Source organism: Limanda limanda, chromosome 10 (assembly GCF_963576545.1).
Source record: "Limanda limanda chromosome 10, fLimLim1.1, whole genome shotgun sequence".
NCBI classification, from domain to species: Eukaryota; Metazoa; Chordata; class Actinopteri; order Pleuronectiformes; family Pleuronectidae; genus Limanda; species Limanda limanda.
The window spans coordinates 14,596,008-14,614,052 of record NC_083645.1 but is presented as its reverse complement, the minus strand read 5'-3'; the positions used below and the strand labels follow the sequence as shown (position 1 = coordinate 14,614,052).

The following is an 18,045-nucleotide window of genomic DNA, read 5'->3' as shown; positions in this document are numbered from 1 at the left end:
AGGCATCTGTTTGTTTGGAAAAAGAAATGCTCTACTATCTGTCCCATTTTATATCTTTCTAATTGTTTCTCCAAGACATAGATAGCTACACTAGTGTTTGTTTTAAATTTATGGCAGTAAATGTTCCTCTCTTGGATTTTCAAAAAAAGGCAATTTATTCCACAGTGAAAAAAACCCCCCTCTTTAATCTATTAAGTAAAAAAAAAAAGCTAACCAGTAAGATGAGGCTTGTTCCAGTGTTATAAAGCCTCAGGCTTTATCTTTCACTATCAAAATCTATCACTCGTTCACTATTGAACTAAATTAATTTGCACAAGATGGCTTTTAATTTAGACATGAGATTGCGGACATACAGTAATAGCCTCTTATCAACTTCAATTTTATTGGCGTGAGCATTTAATAGTCTTTACATAGAAATTCAGCTTCAGTTTCATAGACTTTTTTATTTATTTAGTAGTCAAAGCTGACAAATGAGCAAATAATTAATTAAAGAAACAGGTATATAAAAGAGTAATTATTGTTATGCACTCAGATGCTGTAGCAGGAGGGATGTTGGATAAACCACATTCGTGTTTATATGAGAACTAAGGAGAACTAATTTGGAAATGGGCTGACGAAACAGTTTCGTCAGTTTTTATGTCTTTTGTTATGTGTTTTTTTTAAGCCTCTTTAAACAAACCTGATCAAAAAGGTAATAACTAAATCTACTCTGAACCATGCACCTTTACAATACTGCTTATTTTCTTCCAATCAGTTGCAGTTTTCATGAAAGCACACACTAAAAACCGTAGTTTTTACAACTAATTTCAAACCCATGTATCTGTATATATATATAAAATAGACCCCTGAATAAGATAACAGTTATTACTCCTGGCGAAAACAACAGTACCTCTCCTCTCCATATTCTTTTATATGATAAAGATGAAGAGGAAGAGATCCTCACCTTGACCAGTTCGTAGTGTTGGATCCCATTGATCCCTACATCAGGGTCAAATGCCGAGGGCACTGGGTATCGGGTGTTGATAGCGGTGTTCTCCGGAATTGAGATGTTTATTACAGTGGACTGGAAGAGGGGCGCGTTGTCATTCACATCCTCGATCAGGAAGCGGATCTTGACCAATCGGAAGATCTCGTCCGGCAGCACGGCCACCTCAATCTCATAGTAGCAGCGTTTCTCTGCGAAGACCCCCGAGCAAAGCTTCTCCCGGTCTATTCTGTGATTGGTGGTAAAGATCTCCCCTGTGTTGGCCTCCACTCTCACCAGAGGCACGTCACCTGTCTTGTACACAGGCTTGAACTGCAGCGGCGAGGAGAGCCGGATGTTGGGGTCCAAGTTGAGGTCCAGGTCCTTGCGCAGGTTGCCGATGCGGACGTTCTCTGGCTGCTCCTCCTTCACCGTATAGTCCTTCTCCTGGGCCCAGCATAGCAAGACCCCACAGGCGAGCAAGACCCCCAGCACCTGAGCCTGACTTGTTAAGTCCATACTCGAGAGCGGATGGGAGCTTCACTTTTACAGCAGCAATTCTGTCGCGAGAGACAGAAAAAGAAAGAACACACAATGTCAGTGAGAAGATTACACGGCATTCAAGTTCTGCTGTAATTAGTTTTACCTTTCCTCGACAGAGAGTTTTCAACTTGACCTATTCATCCTAACTAGCCATGAGCCCACATCCTCCCAATGTCTTTGTGAGCAAATTAAGGTTAGTTTTACACAATTAACCTCCGATGACATCCACTGAGCAAGCGGACACGTAAAGGTTGGCAGTTCACATATTCCATCAATCCATTTCATCGCTGTAATGAAGCATTTCATTTTCTTTTTATTGAGAAGTATGAACGCAGTTGAGTTCAGTGTTGCGATAAAATAGTCGGCTCTGAGAGCTTGTTCACACTCAGCTACTGCGCAGAGAGGGGAAAAAAAATGGGACACAAGAGAAAAACTTGATTCATTTCTGAGTCTTTGTGAGTCAATGTGGTGCGATGGTGTCCTCATAAACGGCACATCACACACAGACCTCAGCTGATCTGGAGACGGCTTAACCGAACCCTGAGCGCTGGTGCCGCCATGCATGAGCACACACAGGCAGTCGTAACCGTTTGACAGCAACTATTAATGGGCAACCTCATTTGCGCTTAATGTAAACAATTGAGCTGGCAAATGTTGTCATGAACGCCCATGTGTGTAAACATAAACGGCCTGATAAGAGCACTGTTTAAAGTGACTCTGGTGGAAGGAGAGGATGATGTGGAATTATTTATTGTGCAAGCTGCCATCAATCAAATTAGTGAAATTTAATCATCAACTTCATTTCATCCTGACAAATGAGCCTCTTTCCAACAACAAATTATAAACAGCACCCACTTCTGCCTAGGATAAACTCTTACCAGTAAATCCAGTGCACATGAATTTAACATCACTGAACATTATTCTTTAATTGGTGTCAATTCATTTGATGCTGCTGTTCTACAAAATATTTAACTGTTCTCTATGTGCCAAAGCTTGCCAAAGGGCAGGAGCCCCAATTGCCAAAACCCAAATAGGTCATTGGAAGACGATGAAGGAGTCTCACTCTGCAATGTCTTCGTTGCCAGTACATGCTAGCATGACATATTGACTGTTTTCAACCAGTTGATTAGTAGGTTGCTGAGTCATTCAAGGGTACTCACTTCATGTGGTTAGCTCACTTTTTGGCGTATTTGTTCATTTAATCCATTCTTGGAAATAGTAAATAAATGGAAGTTCCATTATTTCCACCACACTTTCAATGGTCTCTGTCAATGGTTGGCCACACAGGCTGTAATGGGCTTTTGACAGAATGGTGGTAAAGCAGTGTAATTAGTATATCAGGATAAGTATATGTTTGTTCAGAGTAGTTTCGCTGTAAAATGAAATAATTTCATTACTAGTCTTTACATTGTTTCTGGTGTGCAATGACATATCCAGATAACCCCCCAATGCTATGTTCACTCTTTGTAATAATACCGGCTCCCAGAGTGTATTCTAGAGCAATATTTTTAACGACTAATATAATTTCATTGCTCATATCCCATTGTGTGTTTACATCCGCCAAACCCCTGAGTGTTTATTAACCTCATATGATTTTCCTCAAGATATTGGTTCGTATTCATAAGGCAGCTGGCTTGATATCAAACGTCCATTTCCTTTAGAGGGATGGCAAAAGTGTGACAGCGATCACACAAACAATGTGCAGCCAGAGCTGAAAATGCAGTAACAAGGGACCACAAATGCCTCTTTGGGAACCGTAATATTTGCTACTTTATGAAATTTCCATCCATTTACATGAGTCGTATAATATCCTGCCGAAAAAAAGGTATGACCACCTAAACTGCACTACAGGGGTCCTCTAAATTGGCAAGGCAACAGCGTTCATAGCCATTGAAGCACTTGGCCTACCGACAAAAGGGAATTGATTAAAAATAAGAATTTAATTAAGCGGATTTGAATCAGCAACAATTGCAAGGCATTCATGCAGCCTGTAAAGACAGATTCCGTTTCACACATTTCATAAAGCAGTCACACGAGACTCATTAAAGACAGCTGGACAGAAAAGAGAAAGAAAACAGCTGACATTGATCCGTGTGAGGGTTAGTCACTCCGCACGTATAGAACACGCTTTATTCGACTGTCAAGTCAAAATATTGACGAGATATATCCCATTAGTGACTGTGACACACTTTACTTTGAAGTGTGCATCTTTCTGAGAGCGAGCAGCAATTGGCTTTCTGTGATGATCGCCATGCTCTCCAAGGCTGAGCTCACACAACGCATAATGAAGTTTAAATTACATCCCTAAATGGGATGTGATTCGCCGAAGTAAAAAAAAAACACAGAAAAGATCAAAGCATGATCCAGATTTTCTCTTCCTCCTAAGTGACAATAATGTTCCTCAGGATGAAGAGGTGCTGTATGTCTTTTTACTCTAAGTATGTGCAGGAGTAAGACACAAATGTAGTAACAAAAAAGACACCTTTGCAGTGCTAACATTTTACTACTATAGGTATATACATATAATACATTTACATACACTAAATGTATATGCAGTTATATAGAGGTCTTTCTCTTCCTATGGAATTAGAAGGCAAAACGTGATCTTCGATAGGTTGACCTTCAACATATTACAGACAAACATGTTGACTCCTCTTTTTCTATTAAATGAACGTGTCCTTTTTTCCGCTGAACAATGATTTTCCAATATAAGCACAGCTTTTCACGTGTCAAAAGTCTTTATAAACCTGTCCACGAGGAATAGCATAGGTGAGAGAAGGAATTATGCTGGAGGGGGAAAAAAGGTAAGAGGGAGGGAGACAGAAATCCTAGGTGTCAGTCAGAGTGTCTCCTTTGCTTACATTTCACCAGTCTCCTGAAATGCTATTTTGAGCCCCAGACAGCAGGTTGAATCCAGTAGGCAAACTCAAGCCTCCCTCTTGAGAGACACAGAGTGAAGAGCAGCGGGCCCGGCCCCTGGATCACTTTACACGACAATGTGATGGACAGGCCTTCCTGGTGTTTGCATCTGCTGGACTGGAGCAGCCAGAGGGGGAGACATACAGCACAGGTCCCCCCCCACCCTCGCCCATTAAGATACCCTCAACTGGGACTAGGCCTCGGACCCGAGTTAGTCGGAGTCCTTTACCCGTCAAAGCCAGGTTTTCAGTTACTGCCGTATCTTTAAAGATCGCCTGTGGATCCGACGAGATTTTTAAAAAGAGGGCATCGGCAAATACAATACTTTTGATTGTCTTGGGCTTTTCCCTCTTTTAACAGCTTTCAGGATCGCTGACAGCCTGACAGACCAGGTTTCTGTCAAGATCACTCTGTTCTTTTTCAGTCCACACAGTCAGAACAGTTTTACTTACAAGGTGGAGGTATAACAGTTCTTTTCTCTCGGGAAACTTCAACAATGACTACACAACTCATGCTGGAACGCCAGAAAGGCAAAGAGAAAATGATGCTTGACATAAATGCAGGCTGCAATGACAATGTTAATAATTTATTTAATACTGAATTAAATAGGTATATTCAAGTTGAAATCTCACTGGGATTTGAACACCGCACTATGCATCAGTGTCATTTCACCTTCATTTCATAATTCATAATTCTCAGACAGATTTCGACAGGTCATTGGACTAGTTGGGTAATAACGTGTTTGCTCGGTAATATTTCTTGTCCCCAATGCAGTAGAAGCAATTTACAACGCTGTAAGCGTAGACCTCAAGAGGGCAGTCCATACATGCAAATGCAATCCCAATACTAAATATTCGTATCATATTTCTGGAGTGTAGCTTATGTCATCTTGAATATTAAGTTAGACTTTTTTAATAGAAAATGGGACTAAATCAATCAAGGGAAAACATTTTCAGAGAAACAGTGTCATTAATTAAAACAAGCCAAATCAGTCAAATCAAACAAATTAAAAATATCTGAAAGCAAAAATATTAAAAGTTACTGCTCAAGTATAATTTAATACCAGAATAGTACTGGAAAAACTGGTGGGACTACATTTATGCGTTTATCAAACTGGCCACATAGTTCAGGTTGTGCAGACACCATCGTGGGTTTTGAAATAAGGAAAATTCAATGTGGTTGTCACATCCAATATAATATCCTTCATGGGGGTTGGATGGGGGGGGGGCAACTGAACTACTATACGATGAATATCAGAAAGCTAATCAGGAGAGGATTAATAACTAAAACGATAACCAAACCCATGACTATTTTGATATAAAATAAATGTGACTTGGGAAGCAGTAATTTATAGAAGCTTGGACGCGTTGCAGTGGCTCAACCAGACTCACACAGTGGGACGGAAACTAAAAGCAGAGCTCAGAGAAAACATCTTCGACACCTGGGACGCTTCTGTGAGGCTACAGGTTAGTTACACTGGGAACTCTTTAGTCAACTTCTGAATCCCAAACTCGTCGCTCATACTCAGTTGAATTTATCAGAAGGTATAAGGACTATTGCAAACACTGTTATAAGAAGTGGGCTATACAGAATGGAAGGATATTGCAGACTACGATCAATTGCTCTACACCTCCTGGTGAAATGGAAATGTGTGCGAGAGCAGATGGTTTTATTGCTCTTTTCAAATCAGGCAAATAGTCAGGCTGCACCCATTTACTCGCTGATTCATCTTTTAGTACAAATACCTCATTGTGCAGCCAAAAAAAAAAACCTGCTGCTTACCTTGGGAAGGTTCACATCCCCCATTTGATTTAATATTGAGCTGATAAGCGAGGCCTTGTGGGAGTCTTAAACGGGCACAATATGAATCTATTGCATTTTCAGCAGGTATTGAATATTAAGAGCCCAAACGACCAGCTGGCGGTTATACTCCTCGGGCCAACTGGGCTTTTTTTCGTCGTGACTATCTGAGCTGAGAGTCACTGTAGCGACCACATGGATGGGTCTGGTGTGAGTGGGAACATGCCCGTGGGTCCAGAGGTTGTGGTCTGTGACAGTGGACCGCTGGACCGCTGGACCACGGCCGGAGCGCGCTGCTGCTGCGTAGAGAGAGAGCCGCACTTTAAAGTCCCTGCAGCCGGCCGGGTGCTCCTGGAAAGTGGGCCTATATCTAGTTATCTACCCAGCGATCAGTGTCGAGCTGATAAATGCCCCAAGTCGTGACCAACCGCGCGGGTACATAAGATGCCCGTAACGCGACTACCCGGGCTTAGATTCTCCCCGAACGCACCGTGTCCGTGGAGAATTTGTATTTACATCAGGTGCCTGATATATCTTTGGATAAGCTCCAGGGAGAAAAAAAAACGGAACATGAAAATGAGCCACTATGGCAAAGACGCAGATTTACCCAAGTACCTTATAGAGCGGCACTAACATTTCCATCCTGCATACATGTTACAATATGTTGCGCTCAGCGGATGGAAATACAGCGCCGGCACCCGGACATCAATTTGATTTTTTTTTACGAACCATATATATCAGGTTGTTGGGCGCACTCCAATGTTTCCGAATGCGCTCTGGAGACACGCCACACGCGTGCACACATGTGCCAAGAGACCGGTTAAGTAGAAAAACACATTTGGATGTGAACAGTAAAGTCGTGATGAGGAGCAGAGCTTACCTTTTCCTCTCGTACGGGATGGAAAATCAACCGCGAGCACCGTCGCGTAGAGACATCACTGATTTACTAAAAAAGATGTGCCATGAATTAAACTGAAGTCGGGCTGAGAGAGGATCCTCGCCAGCAGCAGCACAATGCGGAGCAGGCAGGGGGTGGGGGATAAAATGTTATCCACTACAAAAACTTATCCATGCGCTAAAAAATCGGCATCCTCATGTGCAAGGGAGGAAAAACCAATCGTGCACAGCGAGCAACTTTGAAAAGGAGACGCTGTTATTCCTCTCCGGATGTCTCTGGGTCGCAGTCCCACCGGCGAAGATACGCATCGATCCAAGCGTGTGTCTTTTTTGTTGATGTTTTTTTTTTTTTTTTATAAACTTTGCATCTGTAGCCTACGTTCGGAAAATCTCTGCTTTATTTTTTTCCAGCTGAAAATCGCTGGCACCGGAGTTACACGCGTGCGTCAAAACGCGTCCGGACCCCGCGCGTAAAACTTCAATCCAAGAGCGCAAAAAAAAATGGACATCTGTGGAAAAACCGAAAGCTTGAAACCTAAGTTATTCTAAAAAAAAAATCACTTGTTCAGACTCATTCGAGGTTGTGCACGCTCCCCCAAAAAGGAAGGGGGAAAAAAACTCTTAATGGAGGGATGCAGAGAGCGCATCGCCCCCCCAGTGGAGTTGGATCAAAGTGTGCCTCAGTGCAGCATCACTTACAGGAGCCGGGATAGGCGGTTCACCGTATCTGTCTGCTAAGCTGTAGATGTCTCAGTAGTATTGTATGAACTCAGTTCCTGAACACAGCCCACCTCTCTCCCTCTCGCTCTCCCTCACGCTGACATCATGGCGGAGGGAGGAGCCAGGCGCAGATTTAAGAGCCCCGGTCCTCTTAAAGCCGCACTGCGTTGGAGAGATGCTTGCGCGGGGATGGAGGTGGACAGGCGGACCACAGATGCCTCTGCTGTTTACAGTACAGCCACACGGCTCCACAAATGCGCCTGAAAGCAAGAGGGGGGCACTGTTCACTTTTGAAGCCGAGCCTTGCTGTCTGCTTTTTTTTTTTCTCATTTCCAATGGAGCTGTCCTGTAACCTCGGCGTCCTCTTAATCATGATGAGGTTCAAATTCTTTTTTTCAGACATTCCCGAGAGTGTCAACAGGCCACGGCAGAGCTCATCTCGGGGAGGAGAGGATGAATTAGCCCGATAATGGGTTTGTTCACAGTTTCCATAGTTCCCATGTATGAAATGGTGTCAGATATTCCCTGTTATGTATGTATGAGCCAATCACGGTTCCCCTTATTACCGTGGACACTTTGAACACTTGAAATGCAAGGAATGGTAAGATGTTAACGAGAGATTACCCGGGAAATTGGTGGAAAATGTCCTGGTATTAAAAGTGACAGGGTAACTCAAATGCCTCATTAAAATCATACCGAAGTGTGAATGAGACATTCAGTATCAGCAAAGTGCTGAATCTTGTTTAACAGTGTGTATCTCCGACCATAAAACCTATTGAAGGGACACTATAGATCTGGTCGTAGGGCCCAATGTCAAACAGGAATCTGAGCAATATATTGATTGGTTCAAAAAAAAAAAATCACTGACCACAAATCTTTATCTTGTCACTTTCCCGCTGCGGTTCTGCCCCCAAATACCCTTAGGTAGATTTTAACAGGTGCTTTTACGGGGGTCATAAAAGGTTATGGTCACTCAAAGGGCAAATCGTGACCCCGGTTATGTTTCAGCTAATTACCCTTGTCCCTTTGCTGTCACCTCATACAACAAATAGCTGCAACTTGGCATCTTAACAAGTTTAGCCCCTGGCAAGGTTTCATAAACAACATCTCTCACCTGTTCACCATGTCCCTCTACATTGCTTCACATCACACTACTCATCCCTGAAGATTTAAGGATTTGGTCAGATGGCTTTTTGTGTTTAAACACCAAAATATAAGGGGTGGGGAACATGCAGCCTTCAGGCCATTCGCAGCCCACAGGACAATTTGTAAATATTAAAAAAGCAAGTCATAAATTCAAAAATATTCTCACAACAGACTTTTTTTTTTGCTTTTAAATTAAGTAACATAGACTGACATGTCAGGGTGGTCCCTTCCATCTGTGAGTGTCAGGGCACAGGCAGGGGGAAGGAAACACACGTAGATGTTGCTTGTCATCGCTGAGAAGCATCATGGTGGCTGTCGGGAGAAAGAAAAGTAGATGCAGAGTGTTTCACTTTCCAAGAGATTGGGCCTAAACAGGACCAATCTCAGGCGTCATTACAGCCGGAAAGATGCAGACGCACTTGATGAGTTGCGAGGACAGACAGGGCACTTGGGTACATCTCGCAATCTTCGGCTGAGTTTGGGAGCCCAACAAGCAGCTTTCTCTAGTCTTTGCTCTGACAAAGTTGGAGGAAGCTAATGTTATGCAGTCAAATATTGTTTAATAACTACGAAGCTGAAGCCTTCGCATAAATATTATCGGGTAGAACATTTGTGGTGGAGACTCGCTGCTGCCGGATTCAGACGAAGTAAAATAGTTCCAAAGTGTTTGTTTGTCTCCCCGAGAATCTTCTCAGCAGATTATATATATCCCATAAAACAGAGGATAGAGAAAACAGGAGAAAGAACGTAACACATTTCTGGCCTCCATGGAAACAATAACATATGCCACCAAAGTCGCCATTATTGTTCGGGGGATTGTTTGGTATTTTTTTAATGACGGAGGAATCACTGTCTTGGCAAGGTTTACATGGCACTAGCAAATATTTGTTTTAGCTTGCTGTTATGGGTAGAGCCAGCTGTGAGTGGCATCATCATCATCACTGTCATCTGACATCAGGAACCTGAAGCATTTCCAGCCATAACATTAGAGGTTAGTGAAATATATGTGTTGAGTAATTTAATATGGCCCTCAACGGACGATTTAAATATTTAAAAGCCCCCTTGCTAGGTAAAAGGTTCCCCACCTCTGGCCTAAAGGCAACTGCTGGGTAGTTGTAGCGACATGTTTTATTCCATAAGCAAAATGACCTCTTTCCCAGTGAGCAAACACAGCACGCCACAGGATTTTGTGTTCTTAATTTTTAGCTTTTAGTCTCTGAGGATACTTTAAAGGGATAGTTCACCAAAAAATGAAAGTTCACTCATTATCTGGTCACCTCTATGTAGATGCAGGTGGTAAGTAAAGTGTTTGAGTCCAAAAAAAACATTTTTGGAGTTTAAGGGGTAAACAGCTTTGAAGACACATCCAATACAATTCAAATTATGAAACAACCGGGAAAAGAAAAAGCCTCCATACCGCTCCTGTGGTGTCATCCAAGTGTCGGTAAGTCTGATTTGTGGCATATATTTTTGTTGAAGTGAATGTGGCACATTTCCCCAAAATTCTATTTCTGAAAATCAACACAGTTCAGCATTGGCTTTCAAAAACCTGACAATTTCACTGGGGGAACGGAGGATGTGACAGCGTAATCACATCCTGCATCTCAGGCAAAATCAAAATCAGGGAAAATACAATTATCTTTCTTTTTCAAGGGACCCTGAAACTGTATTGTCACCTTTTTTGTTTAAGTTTTGACTGGGTTGTTTGTCTTAAGTGTTTCCAACAATATTCAACCAAAACTGTGCCCTGCTAAAAAAGTTTGTCACAGAAAAGCGTAGAAAAGCGAAGCTTGCTTAAGATTTTTTTCTTCTTTTTTTTTAAAGATATGATCAAATAGTCCTTTTCCTCAACATTGCCTTTAATCATCCATGCTGCTGCCCCCCTACTAAATCCACGACTTGTTATTCACACATGTAAGAGAAATAATTGGTAGAAAGAGCACACTCACTAATATACCTTATCAGTCAGGCACAGCCGGACAAGGGGATGGGAAGGAAGAGGTTGCAGAGCTACATTTTAAGGTCACCATGTATTAACATCCAGAGGTTTTGTGGAAGAATAGATTCTTTGCGGACCATATTCAATCCAATGCCATTCTGTATCACCCGTTCAGCTTAAACAGCTGGCTTGTCCAAAGAGACCACAACAGTAGCTGCTGCGCCATCCTCTTTGTTCAACACTTAGTTAAATGCCAGTGGACTCTTAATTATTTTATATTTTGGCATTTAAGGCTAAATTGTTTTAATTGGATCTTCAAGTTTCCTACTGTCATCCACAAAGAGAGCACTGTAACTATGTCCAAATCATATGCTGTAAGAAATACATTGAAGAGTCCATCTAAAAAAAAGCTTCTTTTTTTTTTATCCATACAGGCTCGGGTTTGTATCCACGGAAACTTTCAAGAACCACTGAGAATTGCCACAATGACTCAAAACTATGGCCTCAATCTTTTCTTTCTGTCTCTTTCAGTCGCACTCTGTCGAGCATCTCTGGAGAAAGGAAAAGATTCAAGAAAGATGGAGTGGACAGAGCGAGGACAACTCAATATTTGCTTTTACCTTATTGACAACAGAGGTGGAATTTCATAGAAACCCAAGTCAGACAAAAATGCACCATGAATGAAATATTATTTTAACTTCTGTGTCCAGTTTGAATATTCAACATGCCCAGCTCTAGTTTCTTCCTCAGCAGTACTAGGGCAGCAGATCACAGTCTGTGATGTCTGGGACAAAAAGGCAAAAAAACAAGAGAGACACAAATCATCAGAGGCTGAATAGTATCTGACTATTGCTTTGAGGATTTTGAATCTTATCAGTAATGAATAAAACAACATGCAAGGTGTCCTTTATAAATAAACTGGATTTGACTTGACTTTTCATACTATTATATTTTTGTACTAGGTCCCAGAACCAACTAGACCTCATTTTAAGAAATATGATTTATTTGGTCAATTTCATTTGATTTGGTTTGTCTGAAAGTTAAATTGAATTTCCTTGGACTTTTACTGTGCTATCGCTGCAGATCTTTTCAGGAACTGAAATTTGGGGGTTTTGCCAAATTAACAACTACCAGAGAAATCTAACAGAGAAGTAAAACATTAAGCCTACACAGTCAAGCCCACATCTTGGACCTAATGTGATGCCTGATGCAGTATTTTAAAAATAAAAATGTAAAAAAAACAAAAACGATCACAGATCTCAGGTCATTTTTCTTCTGTTGCTGAGACTACCGGTGTCAATATTATCCTGTCAAGTTGAAGCATGGCTTAAGCAGAACGAGGTGAAATTCATTACAAAACACAGAGCTCTTGAGACTAATGAAGGGTCTAACGTTGAGTGACATGCATCTGCAAGACGCCAATTAGGCTGCAGCCAGTCCTCTGAATCACCATTATTGTCATTTGACATGTTCTCAACTAATGTTCCTCCGGAGAATTATTGTGTGTGTTTTTCTGGGTGTGTGAGACAGGTACAAGTGATCGTTTCATGAGGGCTGATCCAAAAGTGTGTTAATGTCTTGTAGATAGTAAACTACTAATTGCATATTCGGGAATTTTGCAGATTTGGTTGACTTCTCTGTGACTTTGCCTGATCAGCTTTGTCCTTGACAGATAATTGCTAATTGTTTGTTGTAAGCTACAAAGTAAGGTTACATTTATTTGACTGGAGTGGAGTTTTGTATAAAAGAGTAGCCTTTAAAATCTAAGCAAAATGGAATATGATGAGGATTTAAAAAATGTGAATACAATTTTTCCTTTTTCTTCATAACGAGGTCAAACCTCTACATGTGAAATGAGTATGTAAATCAATCATTAATGACAGGTCTTTGAATGTCTGACACTGTTTTTTCATAAATAGAGCAAGAAAAAAGTGATAATTGTGTGATAAATCACAGCTGGGAAAGTGTTTGATGATGAGCGTACGTCTGACAGTGGTAGTGTGTTGTTGTTCTGCTCCGTTTCATGTACATCATACATCTGCTTCCTGTAAGCACACAGTGAGGGATCAATTTGTAGTGCAAAAGAAGAACAAATGTTTCACCTCCTCACTTTTATCTGTCACTTCCTGCTCGAAATAAACCCAAATAACACAAATGCTCCCAAACACGCGCCGAACATCAACAGATATCAACATGACAGGCTTCCCTTTTTTTTTTTCCAAGATGGATACCTAAACCATTTCCATTCGGCTTTCTTGGACAGCTTTCTCTTTTCTCAAGATGTAACTGACTGTTAAAAAGCTTTTGTGTGTTGTTTGATGAAGGCGATTGAACATGCTGTGGTGATGTTTCCCTCCATCTGTCTGCTGTGAAACGGAGCCTGGGGCAACTATGAGAGGCGGGAATGGTTTGCCTTGCTGTGTACTGTACATTCAGTTAAATAAAGTCCCACCCTGCAGTCAAGTGCAGTTACACATTCATGCATCCATTCTCACAACACTTCCAATAATCTTTAATCAAAATTCCCCTTAACAGAGGTTACTATGTGTGCTTGAATGTGAAAAATTAACATGATGAAGATTTAACTTCTTTAATATTTCTAACTTCAGAGGGCAGATTAATACAAGATATGCAACACTTGTTTAACACAGAGTCTTGGACTGCAAAGGGTTTGACAATGTGTTTGCCTTTGTGCGGTGAAGGTCACCGAATTGATTTCAAATAAAATTTTATGTGGTGAAGATTTCAATCTTAATGACGAGCCTTTGTGAGGTCAAGAACTAGACTGGCCATGGTGGCAACAAAAGCAAGTGGGAAATAAATTGCATAGAAGTCAGTTGAGGGTGGGAGGAGGAATTTGAAATCAATCAGCATCTGCGAATTGGCCTCGTTCTTTCCCTGCAGGTTAAAATGTTCGTGTCGCTGTTTCCTTTTCACACAGGAAAATCGGATGGGGCACAGAAACACGTAGTAAAATCAATGTTAACACCCATTTCTCCCTCATCCACTAGGTTTTGGGGATTGACAGGGGAGAAAAAGAATAGCACTTCCATAATCACTAAAGACTCATTATTTGGCACGCTTCCTCCCCAGATGGCCGAACGCTTGATGTTCTTGTCACGTTGCGTTGCATTTTTCCTGCCTCCAAACGGGCTGTGCACACAACCATTGTTTGATGAGTAAAATTGAAGGCAAGCCTTGTAAACTATGGATGCCCCCTTTGCCAAAGACATGGCACAGAAAAGACAGTGTGCAGACATGTCTGTTGCACTCTGGAGACTTCATGCTCCTTAGCTTGCGGCTTGAGAGGGGACAGCCTGGTATCACCAAATGGCCTATGAATAAAACACCAAATTCACAAGTCGGTTTGCGTGAGATCACTCTGCACTTTCATGTGTTATTTCAAAGCACGTCATTTCTCTACAGAGCAACCCATAACCATAACCCTGATGCTGACTTAAATGTCGGTAATGCAAGAATTAATTTATTGCATCAGTACATGACTTTGCAGGTGAAATGTCCTTAAACGTTTGTCGTGCTATTTATTTGCCGTCCCATGATACCACGTAGGAGAGGAAGCAGATGGTTTTACTTTAAGAGAAAAAATACCTCTCAACCTTTACATGCTATATAAAGCTTCAATACGGTAATAAGAGAAATATCACAATGGTTTTATGATATTCTACCTCGATAAAAAAACTGATTAAGTGGCATTGTTGTTTATCCCAAACTCTTTGCAAAAAATATACAGTGCACAAATGATCTTACTTACTTGATAGAGAACAGAGAGCTGTCATTTCTAGCCCTGTCAGTACAGAGAAAATCTTTCATATTACCTCAACTTTTATTTATTCTGAATTTGATTTATTTTTTTAGTCGTCTGACTGAGATAAGTGCTTTCAGGTAGACCAGATAAACAGCCGGCAAAAGCACCATCTACACAATAACAACTATTTCTAACTTCTGAATATTTAACTTCAATCCATCCATCTACCCATCCGTCCATTCTTTTCTTTGTCTGCAGCATGGTCAGAGTGGGAGCCAGCAATACAATCCAGACATTACTTTCCCAATTACTGTCCCCCAGTAGGTGTCAGATACTGTCCCTCTGGCTCTCCCTGGGGCTGTCCTGCATGACGACAGAACGTGTCCACACAGATGATGGAGGACAGTCCACCTGTTTCCACACTGTGATGCCTGTCCATACTCAACTGATCGCTTTTGGTCACATTTCAGTTTTTCAGTGTTCACATGATTAACTTGGGTCTAATCTTGATTGAGTGATCACGGTTGCAGTAAAAGTTCAATGTAGCTCACGATTAATAATAACACTGAGATTGCAGAACCCCCACCACCTGCCCACATTCGAGTTCGCAGCACATGAACATGTAGGTCTGTTCACTGGAACAATGCCAGTCTCCCGTCTGAGACAGTTCACATAGAGCACGGCTGGAGCAGAAAGGCTAAGTGACAGCCGAGCAGTGCTGACAGGCAGAGCGGGAATCAGCACGTTTAATCATCACTCTTACCCACTGTTCAACATTTGTTTGGGTGCAGCAGGAGGGAGAGGGGTTTCATTGTTTTATTTGCAATGGATTGAGGCCACTTCCGTAAAAAATGTTCAGAATTTGTATCCAATAAATCTTAGATTCAAGGTGGAGGGTAATGGCGAGAGAGAAGTTAAACACGAGTCATCTGTCTTTTACCGGTATAGAGATTGTAAAATGTTTTAAATTGCCCATAAGATTTGCATGTGTAATCTCTTCAACGACAGCATAAAATGTACTTATGTTTCCATAATGAGAGGAAGGGTTTTATTTACTCTCTCTGTTTGTGAAAGTCAAATGCACTTGCATCGGTAAATAAACAGTCCAAGGTGAAATAAAACAAGTAAAACTATGTGCTGAAATTCTTTAATCCTTCTGAAATTTCTTTGACACAAGTGAGTCACTGACTGGCAATGTCTCCACTGGTGTATGTGACAAGACTGCTCTCCCATCCTACATACCGGTTCCATCGACGATAGTCTTATATGTTGAACCTCCATATCTGCCTAATCCTCTCTCTCCACACCAGTCCTAGCTAGTAGGTCATCTTCCTCTTATTTCACTCATGTTTCACAGAATACGTAAATTCTGATGGAAAAGACTGACATTCGACACGTCCAACTGTGTCCTCAACATGACATTTTAATATGTAGCAGCTAGATGAGAGCAGGTCTGATTGACACCGGGGTTGTGGAAACACTTTGGCCTCAATGTTGAAAACACTGACCTAGGAAGATAACCATTTCAAAGAAAACACTATCCCACCATGGTCAGCCGCCCCCACACTTGACCACTCCAACTAATAAAGAAGCAGATGGCCGACCTGTGTGGGCCCCCACACAGTGAAGCCCGGACAATCATTTTGTTCACATTCATTTAACAACAGCTCCCATGAGTTCGAGACCAGTAGCCCAATTAAACACTCACCTGTAAGCCGCAATTATTGAACTCATCTTTGTTTATAGGGTGTTATCTTTTAAAGGAGACATAAACCTGTAATGTGTTTTAGTTTTGTGTATCTAAAAGGTTTGCAAAGTGATAAATCTCAAATTGTGCAGTAAAGGGAGTTCCCCTCCCCTAAAGAAAACACTGCTCCTGACACGGCTCGTCAATTATTCGGCCAGTCCTTCTGCACCATTGTGATGTCATGGACTAGCCTATAGCAGTAAGTCTTCTAGGACCCCTAACATGGTCGGGTTAGGTACAGGGAGATCTTAGGCTGATGCAAGCAGTTGAACGATCACAGCAGAGTGAGCGTGCTGGTCGATCCAAGCAGAACGGGCTTCCTCGGGAGGGAGGGGGGGGCCTTAAGGAGACAGGGGCTAAAACCAAGTCTTTCAGACAGAGGATGAAAAGAGGAGCTGCAGCAATGGACATATGAAGAAAGTGATGCATTTTCTGAACATGAGAGCATCACATAAACCCTTTCAAGTGATAAGCCAAACTAAAATTATGAATCTGAATATGAGGGTGATATATTCTCTTTAAGCAGCCAATATAGCAAATGCCCATTCAGCTTTGAATAATCAAAGATTAGATCACGAAAAGAACTCCATCAGAAAATTCACGGTTGAGCTGAGGTTACCCTTCCAATGGTAGTATATTCATGTGTATTATCATAACAATCAGTCTGACTAGTTCCCTTCAATATTTCATGTGACATTATGTTACATTACAAAGTTCAAGATAGAGGTGAAAACATGAATTTATCATTTGCATTGAAGATTTGTTGAGGCACAGCTGATGCACCTGGCTATCAAACACATTCTAGCTAAGGGGGTGCAAGAGAGGGTTTCTAATGGGAATCTAAACAGGATTCAACAGAGGGAACAATGAGGGTCCTCACTACAAGTATTCCTAAGAACACTTTCCAAGGATGAGAAAGACGGAGCCAGAAAAAGTTTCCAAACAAAGCCGAAGCCTATTACAGAGTCGGACACCCACATCGCCACATATCTGTCCTGACTACTGATGGCCGCAGAAGAGTACGGATGCTTCAAAAAACTCTCTGGAACCCAGTGGCCTCCCTTTGTGAGACAGCCAGTGGGGTGTCGCTCTGCAGCCCGCAGATTCTCCTGGGAAGAGCAAACGAATGTTTGTTTAACAGCGTCTGTGCATGAACACTCCGCCTCGGCTGAGAAAATGTGTCAGAGGAACAGGGCTTCAACAAAATGGCTGGTTCACCTTCTCCTGCTCAGACTGATGGGGGGACAGAGTGAAGAGAGGAGCAACATGGCCAAGGAATAGGAAGCTGCAAGCAGAAACTACAAGGGGTACTGCATGTACTCAGGTAAAAGTACTTTAAAGTGATATTAGTGAACCAGAAGTAACATTACATATCTAAATATGTACTTTGATAAAAGAACAATGTGGGTCAGGTAAAATGTACGATGACAAAACTTAACTACACCAAAAGCAACAAATAAATTCAAGTCAGGCACTTTGCAGCCTTTTCATAGAATTGATTATTACAAGTCAATGGACTGCACTGTGGATGCTAATAGACTAGATGTGGCATTATTCAGCTACACAAGGTCACTTCTTAAATAATTATCACCTGAAGAAAGCAG

General features: G+C 41.7%; 1 protein-coding gene across 1 annotated transcript in view; it reads right to left on the bottom strand.

Annotated features, from left to right (window-relative positions):
- The window catches only part of pcdh11 (protocadherin 11), a 115,353-nt gene extending 113,870 nt beyond the window's left edge, over nt 1-1,483 (bottom strand). The window contains exon 1 of the mRNA XM_061079895.1: nt 944-1,483. Coding sequence (XP_060935878.1) covers nt 944-1,483 — 540 coding nt within the window. The remainder of the gene's footprint in view (nt 1-943) is intronic.
- Nucleotides 1,484-18,045: the final 16,562 nt, after the last annotated feature.